Here is a 22,352-nt window from a genome sequence, read left to right as displayed (position 1 = left end):
TTTCAATTACCATGCCCATAAGTGAAGGAAATATGCCCTAGAGGCAATAATAAATTTATTATTTATTTCCTTATATCATGATAAATGTTTATTATTCATGCTAGAATTGTATTAACCGGAAACTTAGTACATGTGTGAATACATAGACAAACAGAGTGTCACTAGTATGCCTCTACTTGACTAGCTCATTGAATCAAAGATGGTTAAGTTTCCTGACCATGGACATGAGTTGTCATTTGATAAACGGGATCACATCATTAGAGAATTATGTGATTGACTTGACCCATTCCGTTAGCTTAGCACGATGATCGTTTAGTTTGTTGCTACTGCTTTCTTCATGACTTATACATGTTCCTATGACTATGAGATTATGCAACTCCCGAGTACCGGAGGAACACCTTGTGTGCTACCAAACGGCACAATGTAACTGGGTGATTATAAAGGTGCTCTATAGGTGTCTCCGATGGTTCTTGTTGAGTTGGCATAGATCAAGAATAGGATTTGTCACTCCGATTGTCGGAGAGGTATCTCTGGACCCTCTCAGTAATGCACATCACTATAAGCCTTGCAAGCAATGCAACTAATGAGCTAGTTGCGGGATGATGCATTACAAAACGAGTAAAGAGACTTGCCCGTAACGAGATTGAGCTAGGTATTGAGATACCGACGATAGAATCTCGGGCAAGTAACATACCAATGACAAAGGAACAACGTATGTTGTTATGTGGGTTGACCGATAAAGATCTTCGTAGAATATGTAGGAACCAATATGAGCATCCAGATTCCGCTATTGGTTATTGACCAGAGACGTGTCTCGGTCATGTCTACATAGTTCTCGAACCCATAGGGTCCGCGCGCTTAAAGTTCTGTGACGATCGGTATTATGAGTTTTTGTGTTTTGATGTACCGAAGGTAGTTCGGAGTCCCGGATATGATCATATACATGACGAGGAGTCTCGAAATGGTCGAGACATAAAGATCGATATATTGGATGACTATGTTCGGATGCCGGAAAGGTTCCGGGATGTTTCGGACATTTACCGGAATACCGAGGGGTTACCTGAACCCCCCGGGGAGTATATTGGGCCTAATGGGCCTTAGTGTGAGAAGAGGAGGGGCGGCCAAGGGCAGCCGTGCCCCTCCCCCTCTAGTTCAAATTGGACCAGGAGGGGGGGCGGCGCCCCCCTTTCCTTCTCTCTTCTCTCCCTTCCTTCTCCTCTCCTACTCCAACTAGGAAAAGAGGGAGTCCTACTCCCGATGGGAGTAGGACTCCCCCCTTGGCGCGCCCTCCTCCTTGGTCGTCCGCCTCCCCCGTAGCTCCTTTATATACGGGGGCAGGGGGCACCCCATAGACACAACAATTGATCTGTTGATCTCTTAGCCATGTACGATGCCCCCCTCCACCATAATCCACCTCGGTTATATCGTAGCGGTGCTTAGGCGAAGCCCTGCGACGGTAACTTCATCAACATTGTCACCACGCCGTTGTGCTGACGAAACTCTTCCCTGAGCTCTACTGGATCATGAGTCCATGGGACGTCACCGAGCTGAACGTGTGCTGAACATGGAGGTGTCGTACATTCGGTGCTGAGGATCGGTCGATCGTGAAGACGTACGACTACATCAACCGCGTTGTTATAATGCTTCTGCTTAACGGTCTACGAGGGTACGTGGACGACACTCTCCCCTCTCGTTGCTATGCATCACCATGATCTTGCTTGTGCGTAGGATTTTTTTTAAAATTACTACATTCCCCAACGTTGGTATCAGAGCCAGGTTTATGCGTAGATGTTATATGCATGAGTAGAACACAAGTGAGTTATGAGCGATACAAGTCATACTGCTTACCATCATGTCATACTTTGGTTCGGCGGTATTGTTGGATGAAGCGGCCCGGACCGACATTACGCGTACGCTTACGCAAGACTGGTTCTACCGACATGCTTTGCACACAGGTGGCTGGCGGGTGTCAAGTTCTCCAACTTTAGTTGAACCGAGTGTGGCTATGCTTGGTCCTTGTGAAGGTTAAAACATCACTAACTTGACGAACTATCATTGTGGTTTTGATGCGTAGGTAAGAACGGTTCTTGCTTAGCCCGTAGCAGCCACGTAAAACTTGCAACAACAAAGTAGAGGACGCCTAACTTATTTTTGCAGAGCATATTGTGATGTGATATGGTCAAGATAAGATATAAATTGTTGTATGAGATGATCATGTTTTATTAAAGTTATCGGCAACTGACAGAAGCCTTATGGTTGTCTCTTTAATGCATAAAATGCAAGTGCCATGTAATTGCTTTACTTTATCGCTATGCGATAGCAATAGTTGCAAAAGCAATAGTTGGCGAGACGACCATGTGACGACACATTGATAGAGATCAAGATGATGGAGATCATGGTGTCATGCCGGTGACGATATAGATCATGCCGGTACTTTAGAGATGGAGATCAAAGGCGCAAGATGATCATGGCCATATCATGTCACATATTTTGATTGCATGTGATGTTTATACTTTATGCATCTTATTTTGCTTAGTTCGGCGGTAGCATTATAAGATGATCTCTCACTAAATTTCAAGGTAAAAGTGTTCTCCCTGAGTATGCACCGTTGCCAAAGTTCGTCGTGCCAAGACACCATGTGATGATCGGGTGTGATAAGCTCAACGTTCATCTACAACAGGTGTAAGACAGTTTTACACACGCAAAATACTCGGGTTAAACTTGACGAGCCTAGCATATGCAGATATGGCCTCGGAACACTAGAGACCGAAACGTCAAGCGTGAATCATATATTAGATATGATCAACATAGTGATGTTCACCATTGAAAACTACTCCATCTCACGTGATGATCGGACATGGTTTAGTTGATTTGGATCACGTGATCATTTAGATGACTAGAGGGATGTCTATCAAAGTGGGAGTTCTTAAGTAATATGATTAATTGAACTTTAATTTATCATGAACTTAGTTCGGATAGTATTTGCATAACTATGTTGTAGATCAATAGCTCGCGATGTAGCTCCCCGTTTATTTTGATATGTTCCTAGAGAAAACTAAGTTGAAAGATATTAGTAGCAATGATGCAGATTGGATCCATGATCTGAGGATTATCCTCATTGCTGCACAGAAGAATTATGTCCTTGATGCACCGCTAGGTGACAGACCGATTGCAGGAGCAGATGCAGACGTTATGAACATTTGGCGAGCTCGATATGATGACTACTTGATAGTTTAGTGCACCATGCTTTGCGGCTTAGAATTGGGGCTTCAAAGATGTTTTGAACTCCATGGAGCATATCAGATGTTCCAAGAGTTGAAATTAGTATTTCAGACTCATGCCCATGTCGAAAGGTATGAGACCTTTGACAAGCACTTTGCCTACAATATGGAGGAGAATAGCTCAACTAGTGATCATGTGCTCAGAATGTCTGAGTACTACAATCACTTGAATCAAGTGGGAGTTAATCTTCCAGATAAGAAAGTGATTGACAGAATTCTCTAGTCACTACCACCAAGTTACTGGAACTTCGTGATGAACTATAATATGCAAGGGATAACAGAAACGATTCCCAAGCTCTTCGTGATGCTGAAATTGACGAAGGTAGAAATCAAGAAAAGCATCAAGTGTTGATGGTTGACAAGACCACTAGTTTTAAGAAAAGTGCAAAGGGAAGAAGGGGAACTTCAAGAAGAACGACAAGCAAGTTGCTGCTCAAGTGAAGAAGCCCAAGTCTAGACCTAAACCTGAGACTAAGTGCTTCTACTACCAAGGGACTAGTCACTGGAAGCAGAACTGCCCCAAGTATTTGGCGGATAATAAGGATGGCAAAAGTGAACAAATGTATATTTGATATACATGTTATTGATGTGTACTTTACTAGTGTTTATAGCAACCCCTCATTATTTGATACTAGTTCAGTTGCTGAGATTAGTAACTCAAAACGGAAGTTGCAGAATGAACAGAGAATAGTTAAGGGTGAAGTGACGATGTGTGTTGGAAGTGGTTCCAAGATTGATATGATCATCATCGCACACTCCCTATACTTTCAGGATTAGTGTTGAACCTAAATAAATGTTATTTGGTGTTTGCGTTAATCATGAATATGGTTTGATCCTGTTTATTGCAATAAGGTTATTCATTTAAATCAAAGAATAATTGTTGTTCTATTTACATGAATAAAACCTTCTATGGTCATACTCTCAATATAAATGGTTTATTGAATCTCGATCATAGTGACACACATATTCATAATATTGAAGCCAAAAGATGCAAAGTTAATAATGATAGTGCAACTTATTTGTGGCACTGCCGTTTAGGTCATATAGGTGTAAAGCGCATGAAGAAACTCCATGCTGATGGGTTTCTGGAATCACTTGATTATGAATCACTTGATGCTTGCGAACCATGCCTCATGGGCAAGATGACTAAGACTCCATTCTCAGGAACAATGGAGCAACTGACTTATTGGAAATAATACATACTGATGTATGCGGTCCGATGAGTGTTGAGGCTCGCGGCGGGTATCGTTATTTTCTGACCTTCACAGATGATTTGAGCATATATGGGTATATCTACTTGATGAAACATGAGTCTGAAACATTTCAAAAGTTCAAAGAATTTTAGAGTGAAGTGGAAAATCATCGTAACAAGAAAATAAAGTTTCTACGATCTGATCGTGGAGGAGAATATTTGAGTTACGAGTTTGGTCTTCATTTGAAACAATGCGGAATAGTTTCACAACTCACACCACCTGGAATACCATAGCGTAATGGTGTGTCTGAACGTCATAACCGTACTTTATTAGATATGGTGCGATCTATGATGTCTCTTACTAATTTATCACTATCATGTTGGGGTTATGCATTAGAGACAGCTGCATTCACGTTAAATAGGGCACCATCTAAATCCGGTGAGACGACACCATATGAACTGTGGTTTGGCTAGAAACCTAAGCCGTCGTTTCATAAAGTTTGGGGCTGCGATGCTTATGTGACAAAATTTCAACCTGATAAGCTCGAACCCAAATCGGAGAAATGTGTCTTCATAGAATACCCAAAGGAAACTGTTGGGTACACCTTCTATCACAGATCCAAAGGCAAGATCTTTGTTGCTAAAAGTGGACCCCTTTTAGAGAAGGAGTTTCTCCTCGAAAGAAGTGAGTGGGAGGAATGTAGAACTTGATGAGGTAATTGTACCTTCTCCCGAATTGGAAAGTAGTTCATCATAGAAATCAATTCCAGTGATCTCTACACCAATTAGTAAGGAAGCTAATGATGATAATCATGAAACTTCAGATCAAGTTACCACCGAACCTCGTAGGATAACCAGAGTATGGTCTGCACCAGAGTGGTACGGTAATCCTTTCTAGAAGTCATGTTACTAGACCATGACGAATCTACGAACTATGAGGAAGCGATGATGAGCCCAGATTCCACGAAATGGCTTGAGGCCATGAAATCTGAGATGGGATCCATGTATGAGAACAAACTATGGACTTTGATTGACTTGCCCGATGATCGGTGAGTCATTAAGAATAAATGGATCTTCAAGAGGAAGACGAACGCTGATAGTAGTGTTACTATCTACAAAGCTCGAATTGTCGCAAATTTTTTTTGACAAGTTCAAGGTGTTGACTATGATGAGACTTTCTCACTCATATCGATGCTTAAAAGTCTGTCCGAATCATGTTAGCAGTTGCCGTATTTTATGAAATATGGCAAATGGATGTCAAAACTGTATTCCTTAATGGATTTCTTAAAGAAGAGTTGTATATGATGCAACCAGAAGGTTTTGTAAATCCTAAAGGTGCTAACAAAGTGAGCAAGCTCCAGCGATCCATCTATGGACTGGTGCAAGCATCTCGGAGTTGGAATATACGCTTTGATGAGTTGATCAAAGCATATAGTTTTATACAGACTTGCGGTGAAGCCTGTATTTACAAGAAAATGAGTGGGAGCACTACAGCTTTTTGATAAGTATATGTGAATGACATATTGTTAATCAGAAATAATGTAGAATTTTCTGGAAAGCATAAAGAAGTGTTTGAAAAGAGTTTTTCAAAGAAAGACCTCAATGAAGCTGCTTACACATTGAGCATCAAGATCTATAGAGATAGATCAAGACGCTTGATAAGTTTTTTCAATGAGTACATACCTTGACAAGATTTTGAAGTAGTTCAAAATGGAACAGTCAAAGAAGGAGTTCTTGCCTGTGTTGCAAGGTGTGAAGTTGAGTAAAGACTCAAAACCCGACCACAGCAAAAAATAGAAAGAGAATGACAAGTCATTCCCTATGCCTCAGTCATAGGTTCTATAAAGTATGCTATGCTGTTTACCAGTCCTATTGTATACCTTAGCATCTTGCTGGCAAGGGAGTACAATAGTGATCTAGGAGTAGATCACTGGACAGTGGTCAAAATTATCCTTAGAGGACTAAGGAAATATTTCTTGGTTATGGAGGTGATAAAAAGAGTTTGTCGTAAAGAGTTACGTCGATGCAAGCTTTTTACGTCGATCTAGATGACTCTAAGTCTTGATCTGGATACATATTGAAAGTGGGAGCAATTAGCTAGAGTAGCTCCGTGCAGAGCATTGTAGACATAGAAATTTGCGAAATACATACAGATCTGAATGTTGCAGACCCGTAGGCTAAACTTCTCTCACAAGCAAAACATGATCACTCTTTGGGTGTTAATCACATAGCGAAGTGAACTAGATTATTGAATCTAGTAAACCCTTTGGGTATTAGTCACATGGAGATGTGAACTAATCACATAAAGATGTGAACTAGATTATTGACTCTAGTGCAAGTGGGATACTGAAGGAAATATGCCCTAGAGGCAATAATAAAGTTATTACTTATTTCCCTATATCATGATAAATGTTTATTATTCATGCTAGAATTGTATTAACCGGAAACTTAGTACATGTGTGAATACATAGACAAACAGAGTGTCACTAGTATGCCTCTACTTGACTAGCTCGTTGAATCAAAGATGGTTAAGTTTCCTAGCCATAGACATGAGTTGTCATTTGATTAACGGGATCACATCATTAGAGAATGATGTGATTGACTTGACCCATTCCGTTAGCTTAGCACGATGACCGTTTAGTTTGTTGCTACTGCTTTCTTCATGACTTATACATGTTCCTATGACTATGAGATTATGCAACTCCCGAGTATCGGAGGAACACTTTGTGTGCTACCAAATGTCACAACGTAACTGGGTGATTATAAAGGTGCTCTACAGGTGTCTCCGATGGTTCTTGTTGAGTTGGCATAGATCAAGAATAGGATTTGTCACTCCGATTGTCGGAGAGGTATCTCTGGGCCCTCTCGGTAATGCACATCACTATAAGCCTTGCAAGCAATGCAACTAATGAGCTAGTTGCGGGATGATGCATTACAGAACGAGTAAAGAGACTTGCCGGTAACGAGATTGAGCTATGTATTGAGATACCGACGATCGAATCTTGGGCAAGTAACATACCGATGACAAAATAGCGTATGTTCTTATGCGGTTTGACTGATAAAGATCTTCGTAGAATATGTAGGAACCAATATGAGCATCCAGGTTCCGCTATTGGTTATTGACCGGAGACATGTCTCGGTGATGTCTACATAGTTCTCGAACCCGTAGGGTCCGCACGCTTAAAGTTCTGTGATGATCGGTATTATGAGTTTTTGTGTTTTGATGTACCGAAGGTAGTTCGGAGTCCCAGATATGATCACGAACATGATGAGGAGTCTCAAAATGGTCGAGACATAAAGATCGATATATTGGATGACTATGTTCGGATACCGAAAAGGTTCCGGGATGTTTCGGACATTTACCGGAGTACCGGGGGGTTACCGGAACCCCCCGGGGAGTATATTGGGCCTAATGGGCCTTAGTGGGAGAAGAGGAGGGGCGGTCAAGGGAAGCCGTGTGCCCCTTCCTCTCTAGTTCTAATTGGACAAGGAGGGGGGGCGGCGCCCCCTTTCCTTCTCTCTTCTCTCACTTCCTTCTCCTCTCCTACTCCAACTAGGAAAAGAGGGAGTCCTACTCCCGATGGGGAGTAGGACTGGGAGTAGGACTCCCCCTTGGCGCGCCCTCCTCCTTGGCCGACCGCCTCCCCTAGCTCCTTTATATACGGGGCAGGGGGCACCCCATAGACACAACAATTTATCTGTTGATCTCTTAGCCGTGTGCGGTGCCCCCCTCCACCATAATCCACCTCAGTTATATCGTAGCAGTGCTTAGGCGAAGCCCTGCGACGGTAACTTCATCAACATCGTCACCACGCCGTCGTGCTGACGAAACTCTTCCCTGAGCTCTACTGGATCGTGAGTTCGCGGGATGTCACCGAGCTGAACGTGTGCTGAACGCGGAGGTGCCGTACGTTCGGTGCTGAGGATTGGTCGATCGTGAAGACGTACGACTACATCAGTCGCGTTGTTATAACACTCCCGCTTAATGGTCTACGAGGGTACGTGGACGACACTCTCCCCTCTCGTTGCTATGCATCACCATGATCTTGCGTGTGCGTAGGATTTTTTTTGAAATTACTACGTTCCCCAACAATAAGGACATGGTGCGCATCCACAATGGAAGCGCCTCGCAGCGCCTCCAGCAGATTATCCGGTGCCCCTGGTTGGACAGGGGTCACCGACGGAATAGGCATCCCCCCTTCTTTCGAAGGAGGTTGCGTGCCAGATTCCGGAGCCGCATCGGTCTCAGAAATTGAGTCTGGTTGAGGCCCGAACTAAATACAGCCCTCCCCACCAGTCTCCATGGGGTTTGATTCCCCTTGGTGTCCGGCGACGGCGGTTTCGCCTTCTGGCGCCACTTGAGCCTCTCCCCCGCCTGGAACAGTCCTTCGGGACAACACCTCCGCATCGTCCTTGGCCTGGGGGGAGTGAGCGGCTTGCGGTGAATCGCTAGCCATCGCCTTGGAATCCAGCGAGCCTCCCGACGAGGATCGGCGGGAACTGTTGCGGGCCGGACTACAATAACATAACCAATCATATCAATACAATGAGAAGGAGAAACTTTATGGGCGGATGTAAGTCTTACCACTTACGATGCGGTCTGCGGCTTGGTGCGGGGGCGTTGCACCGGACTGCTTTCAACGTCCCATGCGGAGCTGCCCATGAGTGGGCCTTTCCCTTTCTTGGGCACCTCCGCCTCCAGAATGGTGGAGGCCGCCCTCTTCTTCTTCCCCTCATCAAGGGAAGGGTTTTTTCCCTCCTCCTCCTCATCGTCGTCGTCTTCAACGGCGGAGGAGGGAGTCTTTGTCTTCGGACGTTGCGTCTGAAGCACCCTTGCGGCGGCGGCCACTCCAGACCCCCTTGGCCTTCCCTGTGGCCTTCTTCTCTGGCGCCTTGTAGGGCACCGGTACTAGCATCTTCGCTAAACATGGGATGACTGGTTCTTCAGGCAGCGGGGCCGGACGTTGGATCCGCTTCGCCCTCTCCATCCAGTCCTGAAGAATCAATGACGATAAAAGCTTAGACATCATCCTTGAAACAAGCAAGTAAGGGATGCAGTAAGAATGATATACCTCGTTGGCGAGGTGGTTGATGTCATGCCCGCGGTCCAAATCTGTGGCTGGCGGTGTTTCGTTGCCCTTAAAAAGCAACCTCCAAGCATCTTTGTGAGTGGTTTCGAAGAGCCTCTTCAGGGTATGGTGCTTCTTCGGATTGAACTCCCATAGGGGGCGGCTTCGGCTTTGGCATGGAAGAATCCGACGAACTAGCATCACCTGGATTATATCGAAGAGTTTGATATCTCTATCCACCATGCTTTGAATGCGCATTTGCAATGTTGTCAGCTCGTTTGGCGAACACCAGTTCGGGCCCTTCTCGACCCAGGAGGTGAGTCGCATGGGAGCGCTAGAGTTGAATTCGGCAGTTGTGGTCCAGGTGGTGCCGCGGGGTTCTGTGATATAGAACCAATGTTTCTGTCATTCTTTTACAGTCTCCACGAAAGTGCCTTTCGGCCAGGAGACATTGGCCAACTTTCTCACCATGGCGCCTCCGCACTCCGCGTGCTGGCCATCCACCGCCTTCGGCTTCACATTAAAGACCTTGAGCCACAGCCCGAAGTGGGGCTGGATGCGGGGGAAGGCTTCACACACGATGACGAACGCTGAGATGTTGAGGAGGGAGTTCGGGGATAGATCATGGTAGTCTATCCCGTAGTAGAACATCCGACTGTGGATGAAGGGGTGGAGTGGAAACCCTAACCCGCGGAGGAAATGAGGGATGAATACTACCCTCTCATTGGGCTTCGGCGTGGGAATGATTTGTCCCTGGGCCGGAAGGCGGTGGGCGATTCCCTTCGCCAGGTACCCGACCGCCTGAAGCTCGGCGATGTCCTCCTCCTGGATGGAGGAGGCCATCCACTTGCCTTGACCTCCGGATCCGGACATGGTTGAGTGCTTGCTCGAGACGGAGAAGATGAGAACTTGGGCGCTGGAGCTCAAGAATGGAAGGGCGAAGGAAGAGAGAAGGCGTGGGTGAAGAAAAGGGATTCTTATCTCCTTATAAAGGCAGTAAATATTGGACGCCTCCCCACTCGCCTTAAAATTCGCCTACTCCTGAAGGCTGTGTAAACGGCACGGTTGGGTTACCCACGCCTGTATTGATGAGAATCCCGTAATAAGGGGACACGATCTCTGCTTTGACAAGACGTACCAATGGAAACCGCATCTCGAAACATGGAGCGACAGACGAAAAATGGTCTGGACACGTCGATACATCCGAAGTCTATTTTGGAGTTTGGAAGAAGGACCTTTCAATGCCGAAGATAGGCTACGCATCGTATACCTTGTCATTGAAGCCAGGTTAGGGGCTACTGAGGGAGTCCTGGACTAAGGGGTCCTCGAGCGTCCGGCCTGTTAGCCATGGGTCAGACTGATGGGCTGTGAAGATACGAAGACCGAAGACTACACCCATGTCCGGATGAGACTCTCCTTGGTGTGGAAGGCAAGATTGATGACTAAATATGTAGATTCCTTTCTTTGTAACCGACCTTGTGTAACCCTAGATCCTCCCGGTGTCTATATATACCAGAGGACTTAGTCCGGAGGGAGAGAGACATTATGATAACTACACAAGCTAGACCTCTAGGGTTTAGCCATTACGATCTCGTGGTAGATCAACTCTTGTAATACTCATATTCATCAAGATCAATCAAGCAGGACGTAGGGTATTACCTCCATAAAGAGGGCCCAAACCTGGGTAAAACATTGTGTCCCCTGTCTTCCATTACCATCGACCTTAGACGCACAGTTTGGGACCCCCTACCCGAGATCCGCCGGTTTTGACACCGACAAGGGGCGTTAAACAATAGCGCTTGCTGGGAGGCAACCCAATTTTATTTTTATTATTGATTTTGTGTTCCTGTTTTTGAATAAATTTATCATCTAGCCTTTGGTTAGATGTGTTTTCATGTTTTAGTTTAGTGTTTGTGCCAAGTAAGACCTTTGGGATAGTTTGGAACATTGTTGATTTGATCTTGCTAAAAAATAGAAACTTTTGCGCCCAGTAAAATAATTTTCATTTATTAACAAAGCATAACAAAATCAGGGAGAAAGTTTCATCGTGTTTTACGATACAGAGCCATCGCCACCTCCTGTTCTTCATCGGGAGGCTTGATCTGGAGTCCATTTGGAGCTCCGGAGAGGGGAATTTGTCGCCGTCGTCATCAACAACCTTGTGATGCTTACCGTTGGGAGTGAGTAATTCCATCATAGGCATACTGGAGGTAGATGGATATGGATGAGATTCGTCATGTAATCGAGTCAATTTGTTATGGCTTGATCCCTAGTATCCACTATGTTTTGAGGTTGATCTTGCTATGACTTTGCTATGCTTAACGGTTGTTACTGGGGCCCGAGTGCCATGATTTCAGATCTGAACCTATTATGTTTTTATGAATATATTTGAGTTCTTGATCCTATCTGCAAATTATATGTACATATTATTATTTTGATCCGTAGACCCCATTGTAATTTGAGGAGTTCATGTATTCACTATTTGCTAATGCTTTGTTCCGATTCTCTATTAAAATCAGCGCCTTATTTACCCTTAGTTTCCATTAGGACTCCGCTATCATGGGGAGGGTAGGACAAAAGATGTCATGCAAGTTCTTACCGCAAGCACGTATGACTACATACGGAATACATGCCTATATATGATTGATGAATTCGAGCTATTATGTATTGCTTTAGGTTGTGACTGTTACATAATGAATGTCATCCAAATATCCATTGCCAGTCCATGCCTACGCTTTTACTATATTGTCTTTGCTCAAGTTACTATTACTATTGCGGCTACACTTGCTACAAAACTGCTACTGCTACTGCTACTGTTACTATTGCTACTACTGCTTCCATATTATTTTGCTACTAATAAATTGCTGCAACAAAGTGACTTCTCTGGTGTGGTTGAATTGACAACTCAACTGCTAAGGATTATACATATTCTTTGTCTCTCCTTGTGTCGAATAAATAAATTTGGGTGAAATACTACCCTCGAAGACTGTTGTGATCCCCTATACTTGTGGGTCATTAAGATGCCACGAGAAGAATGAAATCTAATGATTACTTGGGATTTGGTGATAATGCTACGAAAAGAGTTCCACCCTCAGTGTTGGTTAGAAATTTCTTTGAGCACACTAATAATAAATTTGAATGGATTGTTAGGGGAGTGAATGCTGGATTCATAGACAATCTATTTAGGCATACCACTAGGAACCCCATAGAAGACGAAATAACCATTATATATGAGGGATTTCTAGTAGATGAACCACCCCCACGAGATTTGAGTTCATGGATGTTAAAATCACTAAATATAGTCCTTTCTATTATTTATGTTTGTCTACTAGGAAACTTGCTATAGAAAGTAAGGAACATGAATGGGAAATGAATGATGAAAAACATGATCATTGTATCCTAACTAGCTAAAAGGCATTAACGAAAAGTGCTTGTTGGGAGGCAACCCAATATGTTTTTATTTTTTGTTTTAGTCAATATGGTTATCACTATTGTAATGATCATACATGTGACGTTTGAGCAACCCCAAAGTCCACCGTACGGTAAGAAGTGACTACGAACTCTCATGGTCTAAGGAGCAAAATCACATGTTAACACTCTGTGTTATTACAATTGATTACAGACGATATTATCTGAACTCATAACAAACAAGTTTGGGTCGATTCAATACGATCGTTCTTCCAACGTTATAATCTCAGTGTTGTTTTAGGACTATTGTTTTTCACTGAATATGAGTTTTTCACACGTGCATATGAGTTTTTCACTGAATCGCATATTCCAGGATCATAACGGTTATAGCATGAAATATAAACACTTAATTATGAATATGGAAACATAATAATACAATATTATTGCCTCTAGGGCATATTTTCAACAGTCAAGGATTCAGATAACCCCGTATACAATTCCATTTGTCTAGCGATATATCACTTGCCCAAGATTCGATCGTCGGTATCGCCATACCTAATTCAATCTCGTTACCGGAAAGTCCTCTTTACTCGTTCCGCAATACAATATCCCCGTGACTAAACACATTTTTCACATTCTTGCAAGCTACTTAGGATGTTGTATTACCAAGAGGGCCTAGAGATATCTCTGTCGCATGGAGTGACAAATCTCAGTCTTGGTCCATGCAAACCCAACTAGTATCTTCTAAGACAGCGGAAGAGCACATTTATGATCATCCAGTTACGAAGTGACGTTTGATACCCATAAAGCATTCTTCCGATATTAGGGAGTGGCATGATCTCATGATCTAAGGAATAGACACTTGACATTGAGAAAGCCGTAGCAAATAAACTAAGTGACACGATCAGATGCTAAGCTTTTGATTGAGTATGTCCATCACCTCATTCTCCTAATGATGTGTTCTCATTAATAAATGACAACTCATGTATATGGTTAGGAAACCTTAACCATCTTTAATCAACGAGCTAGTCTAGTAGAGGCTCACTAGGGACACAATGCTTGTTTATGTATCCACACATGTATTTGAGTTTTTGATTAATACAATTATACCATGGAGAATAAACACTTATCAAGAACAAGGAAATATAATAATAACAACTTTAGTACTGCCTCTAGGACATATTTCCAACACCCTCCGTCCACACCGCCATGGCATCGACCACCACCCTGCTATCTACCGCCGTCACCGCGAGCTCCCCACGCCCGTGCTCCCGCTGGAATCCGTGGGCTGCGGGCTTTGGTCAAAGCATAACGCAGCGCCTTCCTCTGCCTCCTCCCCTATTCCTCGAAGCCCAACCTCGCCGGTAGCCTCCACCGTAGCCGTGGCGCGTGAGCTCGGCTCCACATGCCCTCCACGAGCGGCCGTCGCGGACGCACTCCTCAAACGGGGGAAGAAGGGGTAGCCACGTATGTCAAAGAAGAGGTTGGGCGTTGATTAGCCATGACCACCGGCAGGGAGATGCTGGAGACGCGAGGCACAAGTAGCTCTGCAGGGTGGAGTGCGGGTGGGTGAACACGGCGCCGACGGAGAAGAATCTCGCACGGGAAGGTGGGCGGTGGGGGTGGAAGTGAGTGTGGAAGGAGATGGGATAAGGTCAGGCTGGTGGGGAGAAGAGAGCCAGGATCGTTCGCAACGGGGTGGAATAACACCGAGCGCCTAGGCTATCTCACGTGGTACACCAGGACGCATCAAGATCTGTGCGGCTAATCCGACGATAGTCAATGCGTTCGGCAGGGATCCTTTAAAACCTGATGTTCAGAGTTTATCTTTCCGTAGTTATTCGTGCTCTCCCCAACTGTGCTCGCCCATGGCTCATTTTTTTGTTTTTGTTTTTTGAGAATATCTCTCACCCATGGCTCATAGGCTCGTTGCTCTTTTTTTTTGAGAAAAGGCTCATGGGCTCGTAGTCCACAAAGAGACGTTCGCAGGACAACATGCACGAGTTTGACCCACACAAAAAATCTGAGCCCAACCCACGTGACCCTGTAAGTGCTAGGGTTAGCTTCGTCCCCCAAATCTGTCGAGCACCGCCCATCTCTCCTCTCGTCTCCTCTCCCGCGACCCCTGCCGCCACCTCCCTCACCCTCTCCGGCGACTGAGTGCCACGTCGGACGCCCCCTATTCCCCCCCTTCTCCCCCGCCGCCAGTCAGCTCGTCGTCTCCCTGTTCGGCACCACCAAGCACCAACGACACCCAGATCAGCCCCGTCCGCCGCCACCAAGCACCGCCGATGTCGCCCTAGGATCAGCCCCACAACAGCTCACCGCCGTCAAGCACCACCGGCGCCATCCCAGCTCTCCCCGCCCCAGATCGCGCTCCACTCTTGCTGCCGATTTCACTGCAGGATACGCCTCGTCATTTGCAAAATGCCCCCTTTTGATTTTGTCGAAACAAAGCTGTACAACAAATAGGCGGAACGAGGAGGGCCCACCAGTGAAGGCCAGGCCCACGGGGGTATAGTCGGCGGCCCGGTCCATCAAAGCAGCACGCAGAGGCCACCAAGAAGAAGAGCACGGATTGACATTGACGACTGCTCGCTCGGCTCGGCTCGGCCTCATTCCACAACAGGAGGCCAAGAAGAGATCCTCCTCCAAGCATCCGTCGCCGGCCGGCGATGTCTTCCAGCAGGTTCTCGCCGGCGCTGCAGGCGTCGGACCTCAACGACTTCATCGCCCCCTCGCAGGACTGCATCGTCTCCCTCAACAAGAACTCCGCCGCCAGCCGCCTCCCGGTACCCTGTCCTGCCCTGCCGCCCCTTCTCCCCAAATTGTTTCTTTTTCTGTGTCCTTTGCCCTAGTATTTGGTTCTGGGGCGGGAGCTTTTGCCCGCCCTGCTCTTCGTTGCTGCCCCGCGCCACCCCCCTGCAGCTGCAGAGCACCGCAGTCTGAGTTCGCGCATTATGTATATATTTTTGCTTTCGGGCGGTGATGCGCCATTTATCCTCGCAGTATTGATAGTAAGAGTAGAAAGGATGAGGAACGGTGAGAAGGGTTGAGCTTTCTCTCATGCTGTTTGGTTATCTTAGGATTAGGAATCGATTGGGGGAATTGGAATTCCAGTTCAAATCCCTTCCAGCCTGAAGGGGATTGAGTAGGATTATACAACGCATAGAAAGAAGCCCCTATTCTTTACTTTTTTTCTCCTTCCTAATACAGACATATGTCTCGCTAATCAGTAGTATCCTTCATGGAAACTAGAATAATTAGGTCTAGAGTTTCCACACCAAATAGCCATGGTATTTTATTTTTACTTCATAGCAAGCTCGTTTGAACCAAATTAAAAGTTCAGCATCAGCTGTTAGGCGCAAACAGAACGGAAGGCAAAGTGTACGGCGATGCTGAATGAGATCATTGGTTTCTCCCAACATGTTGCATTGCAATTTTTAGTAGCATCACTTATTCAAAATCATCAGCTAGGCAAATATACCATTTGTGTGGTGTTTGGACATTGATCCTGGTGCTTCACTTGATTATCTCCTGGTGCTTACGATTTCCTTTGTTTTTACAACTTCCCATGAGCTTAGTAACAGCCGCCGCACTTGTGTTGACTTATTAATCTGTCCTTTAAGGAAATGTTACTTCTCTATCTCAATTTCCAGGACGATCTACCTGCTAAGTTTGACAACTTGGTCAAACCACTGTCGAAGTCGTAGATACATTTCTGCACAACTAAACTAATAAATTGACTTCACATTAGCACAAACAGAACTTCGTAAATTCATCTTTGTTGCACCTCACCTAACCCATTTCCCTTCCCCATGCAATTCTCATATATTCCTGACATTTCCATTTTACAGATTAAAAAAAAGCAAGTTGTGGTGAGTACAAAACCTCCAGAAGAATCGGTCAAGATTTCTCTCAAGGACTGTTTAGCTTGCAGGTTATTACCAATTTTGTAGCCCTCGCCTCAACTGTAAAAGTAGTGACCTGCCCAAATGTAAATAATGCTGACGGCTTCCTTTGATCTCATAGTGGTTGCATAACATCAGCAGAGACAGTTATGCTTGAGAAGCAAAGCTTGGATGACTTCGTTACTCGCATCAACTCTGGCAAAACCGTCATCGTATCTGTGTCTCCCCAGTCAAGAGCATCATTAGCTGCATTCTTTGGTCTTTCTCAGTCACAGGTAATTCTATGTGCTTCACCTGACCACTACCTAGTCAAAATTGTCACCATATAGGGTGTTTTGTAATGTTTTCCCTAAATTAGTGTCTTTCCACTTTAGCTGAATGATAAGTACTCTGTAAATAATGATAACAAACACATAATGCAATTTTTGTTATCTTCAGGTTTTCAGAAAACTAACTGCTCTGTTCAAGTCGATGGGCGTGAAGGCAGTGTATGACACAAGTAGTAGTCGAGATCTGGCCCTAATTGAAGCATGCAATGAATTTATTTCACGCTATAAGCTGAGTCAATTGTCTAGCGACAAAGAAGTTGGAACAAGTCTTCCTGTGCTTTCATCTGCATGTCCAGGTAAAAACATTTACGCGAAATATGTGTCAATTTCGCTACTATGCAGTTTCCTATGTACTATTGATATTCCCTTACTAGTTGGTTATTTACATACCTTCTATCACTATATGTGAATCTCTTCCTCTTTGCAGGTTGGATATGCTATGCTGAAAAGACTCTTGGTTCATATATCTTGCCCTACATCTCATCTGTAAAGAGTCCCCAACAAGTGATTGGTGCAGCTATCAAGCATCACATGGTTGAAAAACTTGGTCTCAAGTGAGTAATTTGCCCTAGTTCTAGACCTAAGGATGTTATTTTCAGATCTTTGATCAGACATGAAAAAGTTAGTACTTCCTTTTGTCTGAAATTGGACTTCTTTTTTACTTCACAAAGTTTTTTTTCTTGTATATAAGTATAAGATCAAGCAAGTATATTTCATGAAAAATCTGGATATACAATTTTCTGGTGACCAGTCCAAAATATCTTGAGAGACACATATGATTTTTGACGTTTTCTTGTGACCAACTGTTTGTGACATGAGGTTTTTCCTGGTCTTTGCAATGTAATATCTCCATTTGCTGAATTGGATGATTATTTCAAATAAAAACTACTCTGATTATGAACTATCATTTTGTGATATTTTTGTTTGTGATCATACTTGAATGTACTGTGTAGGCCGTATGATGTGTATCATGTTACTGTGATGCCCTGTTATGATAAAAAACTTGAAGCTGTCCGGGGCGACTTTGTTTTCTCAGTGGAAGAAAAGGAAGTTACAGAGGTGGACTCGGTATTGACAACTGGTGAAGTGTTGGACTTGATACAGGTTACTAATTTATTTCCTGCAGTTGCTTGTATGTTTTGAAAAACTCCATGCTTATATCAGTTTCATGGTTGTGCAGTCCAAATCTGTTGATTTCAAGACAATGGAGGAATCTCCTTTGGACAGATTGTAAGCTCCTTGTATGCTTGATGTTCCGTCCCTCCGGATAAAATTTGAATGAAATCCAATGCAGAAATATATGTTTATATGTTCTGTTCAACTAGTACTACTATTTAGAATTTAGCGAAGCTTTGATTTAATCAACTGTCGAGAAAAAGAAAGATAAAAGTAATTTTATATGGTTACATTTATGCTTCATCTTTTCTGATAATTCATGTGTACTTTCATTGCAACACAGATTAACAAATGTTGATGATGGTGGTCATCTATATGGGGTTTCTGGTGGCTCGGGTGGTTATGCGGAAACCATCTTTCGTTATGCAGCACGTGCGCTCTTTAATAGGGAAATAGAAGGCCCACTTGATTTCAAAATCTTGCGAAATTCAGATTTCCGTGAAGTTACACTGGAGGTAATTCATTGCTCCATCCATCCCCAACTGACCTCGAAAAGCCACTCTTGCTGTGGCCGTCACATCATTGTGTATATAACACATGTTTATGCTAACAGGTGGAGGGAAGACCTGTTTTGAAGTTTGCCCTTTGTTACGGGTTCAGAAACCTACAGAACATTGTTAGGAAGGTTAAGATGGGAAAATGTGAATACCAATTTATTGAAGTTATGGCTTGCCCTTCAGGTACTTCATTTATGACACTGCTGCATGGTGTCTTTTAGTAACTTTTTTCTGAGCTGTAGGATCTAGATACCCTCTACAATACACTGATTATTGCCCTGCAGGTTGTCTGAACGGGGGAGGTCAAATAAAACCTGCTAAAGGCCAATCTCCCAAGGATCTCATCCAACAACTAGAGGGTGTGTACATGCAAGATGTAAGTTGTAGCATGCTCACTACATTTCATCTTGGTTGTAGGGCCTTGCTTCTGTTTGCGATTTTAACTTTATATTCCTACTGACCCATTCAAGTTTTATGTCCAACTTCTCTGCTATACTTCTGCAGCTTAGTTGCAGGTTCTGTCCAATTCAGGCCCAGCATGCTACTGATACAGTACTTTTTACCATTTAAGAAAACGAGAAAAGAAGCATGTTGAACTCTTAGTGCCTATTACACCTTGTCATTGTAGTTTTGGAAGGCCGTGCGTAATTTCTGAACTCACTAGCCATTTGGTTGTGTCTTATTATCCTGCTCCAGTTTGCTGACATTGTATATTCTCCTTAATCTTGCTGTCATTGCCACAAGAACATTTTTACTTGTTGCCAGTCATTATATGCTGCCACTAACTTTAAACCTTGTGAACCAGGTATCAGTATCCAATCCCTTTGATAACCCGATTGCGAAAAGGTTATACGACGATTGGCTCGTGCAACCTGGTTCAGACAACGCGAAGAGGTACTTGCACACACAGTATCACCCCGTGGTGAAAAGCGTGACTTCGCAGCTGCAGAACTGGTGATGCTGGCAAAGATCGGTTCGTCGCGTCGAGAATTCATTAATCATATGGTCTCCTAAGAAACCAAGAGGCATGCTGCCGAAACATCGGCAACACTAGAAGACACAAGCATCATTGTGAAGGGTGTTTTGCTTGAGGGCGAAATGAGTTTTGCTAGGCCGTAGGTTTTCCACCTGCTTTTCTTGGTGATCTTGTGTAATATTGCCCCACAGAGAGATAAACAAACAGTGACAGATAGTAAATTGTACTAGTAACATGTAAAGATGAACAAAATAGGCGGTGATCTTTTTCCCGCCTCAGGAAACAGCTGTTGATCTCTGATGATTTCATGCCGCATCGTCCTGCGATGTCTTGTTCCTTGCAACTACTATTATTGTGGAATTATTCATTTCCTGAAGGACAGCGAGAGCTCTGCATTGCCTAGAGGACCCCAATCATTGGCTCGTTATGAAACTCGGACACACCTGTCGTTGGCATTTATCTTATGGGATGAAGACATCAAATTGGTTTGCAGAGCGGATTAAGAATTATAGGGGAAAAAAGACATGTACAGACGACGAACTCCTCATTGTGTCTCACTTATATGTGCGTGCAACGGGGTTGTGAGATCAGCTGGTTTCCAACATGATAAAATTGCATCGGTAAATTTTTATTTTTGGAGAGCAACCGTCAGATCAGCGGCGTTTTCTTTATTTTCCTTTTTAGTTCAATTTTGTTTAGCAGTGCAAAAAAAAAGAACGCCGACCGTGGGGATCGAACCCACGGCCACGTGGTTAAAAGCCACGCGCTCTACCACTGAGCTAGGTCGGCTCTTATGTATTAATTGGACAAGTTATTTCCTTTTCAAATTTTACTAGTGTACTTAGCTCAAGAAAGCATGACGGCAGTGTTAAAAAGAAAACATGACGACATCACACGACGGTCCTTTTTTTTTGTTTGCGAGAAAAACTTCCAATCCATTCACCTTCAATCATGACAATACAGTCCTTGGAAAAAAAATAGATGTCAATAAACAAAATGTAAAAATAAAATTGTAGTAAAATGCAGGTGTGGTGTTTTTTTATGCCGCATTGTCTTGTAGTGTCTTCTTCCTTGTTTATCGTAAAGAAATGACTTCATCCTTGTCTGGCACATTGTCCTGTGTGTACTATCATTTTAACACCCTTGCTGTCGTATCATGGAATTTTTTGTGTCAAGAACAGCGGGCACTGTTATATAGCCGATAACTTTTAGACGACACGCAGATGACGTTTCCATCTAGCCATTCTTATTTGTGTTTCTAGAGCATTTGACGATGCAGAGACTTTTATCAGGTGGACGTCGTGCACATGACGTCGTGTGCACATCAATTCTGTATTCTACTTGCGTAGGATTGTCGTTGACATTTATCTACTGGAGGTGAAGACACCAACCAAATTGGGCTTCGCAAAGCGGATTAAAACTGCCAACATTGTACATGAATGAGACAAATTCCTTCCTCATCGTGCTAATTTCTATTCCTTCGCAAAGCGTGTTATGTACATGCAACGAGAATTGTGAGATAGCTGATTTCCAAGATGAGAAATTGCTTAGGTAAATGAAAATTTCCTATTTTTGGAGCAAATGTGAGATCAGCCAATTTCCTCCGTTTTTTGTGTGGTGTTTCTTTTTTTGAGCAAAAGAGAGGCCTCCCTCTTTGATTTCATATAAAGAAACCAAATAGTCTTTTACAAACTACCAAATTCCAAACTCCGAACCAAGCTCAAAAGCTACCGAACACCACATCACCAAATTTGCATCACTTGGACTCGAAGATCACCAGCACAAAGAAGGATCATGCAAGATCCATACGAGTCCAGTCCAGAACAAGGCTGGAAACTTTCGCATCTTTGGACTCCACACATACTGGCAGTGCAGATTTTGTCCTAAGAGCACTAAAAGGGAAATTAAAAACAAGCTAAGATGCAGCAATGACTACAGTGAGATGTTCGGTGAAGCACGCCCTACCAATCTTCAGGAGGTGAGAGATACTTTGAATATTCAGAATGCTGGTTTCGAAGAGAAATACTTGGGTATTCCAACACCCAATTGTCGTATGTCCAAAGGCAAGTTTCAAAATTTACAAGCACAACTCTTGAAAAGACTTGTCCAATGGGGTGATGGCCATCTTGCTCAGCCAGGCAGGGAAGTTCTTATTAAATCAGTGGCGCAAGCACTTCCTACATATATTATGGGTGTTTTTAAACTGCCTTTTTCTGTGTATGATAATTTAACAAACGTGACGCGGAACTTCTATTGGGGTTCGAGGGAAGGAAAACGAAAGGTTCATTGGAAGGCTTGGTAAAAACTCCAGCAGCCAAAATGTAAAGGCGGAGCTGGGTTTCGGGACTTTCGGATATTCAATCAAGCACTACTCGCGCGCCAGGCATGGAAACTATTGACAAAGCCGGATAGCCTATGTGCTCAACTTCTTAAAGCTCGGTATTATCCAAATGGGAAGCTAGAGGACACTGTGTTCGCAGGTAATGCCTCATCTAACGTGGACGGCGCTTTCT

General features: G+C 43.9%; 1 protein-coding gene and 1 non-coding gene across 2 annotated transcripts; one reads left to right on the top strand and one right to left on the bottom strand.

Annotated features, from left to right (window-relative positions):
• The first annotated feature begins 15,493 nt into the window (after positions 1–15,493).
• Positions 15,494–20,147, top strand: LOC125510610 (protein NAR1-like). The gene is made up of 11 exons (XM_048675835.1): positions 15,494–15,742; positions 16,808–16,890; positions 16,983–17,136; positions 17,300–17,486; positions 17,618–17,744; positions 18,144–18,294; positions 18,371–18,420; positions 18,650–18,821; positions 18,920–19,046; positions 19,148–19,239; positions 19,669–20,147. The coding sequence occupies exons 1-11, from the start codon at positions 15,626–15,628 to the stop codon at positions 19,819–19,821; spliced, it is 1,413 nt and encodes a 470-aa protein (XP_048531792.1). The 5' UTR covers positions 15,494–15,625; the 3' UTR covers positions 19,822–20,147.
• A 409-nt stretch (positions 20,148–20,556) lies between these two features.
• On the bottom strand, positions 20,557–20,628 carry TRNAK-UUU. Its single transcript has one exon. It is a non-coding gene; the product is annotated as a tRNA-Lys (tRNA).
• Between the last annotated feature and the right edge of the window lie 1,724 nt (positions 20,629–22,352).

Source organism: Triticum urartu, chromosome 5 (assembly GCF_003073215.2).
Source record: "Triticum urartu cultivar G1812 chromosome 5, Tu2.1, whole genome shotgun sequence".
NCBI lineage: Eukaryota > Viridiplantae > Streptophyta > Magnoliopsida > Poales > Poaceae > Triticum > Triticum urartu.
Note: the sequence above shows the minus strand (reverse complement) of the source record. Positions and strands in the feature narration are given on the sequence as shown.

Excerpts from the sequence above, each read along its gene's own strand:
- LOC125510610 (XM_048675835.1), top strand. The coding sequence starts at position 15,626 with ATGTCTTCCAGCAGGTTCTCGCCGGCGCTGCAGGCGTCGGACCTCAAC. Across the intron at positions 17,745-18,143 it reads GTTGAAAAACTTGGTCTCAA|GCCGTATGATGTGTATCATG; the intron begins GTGAGTAATTTG and ends TGTACTGTGTAG. Across the intron at positions 18,421-18,649 it reads GAATCTCCTTTGGACAGATT|ATTAACAAATGTTGATGATG; the intron begins GTAAGCTCCTTG and ends ATTGCAACACAG.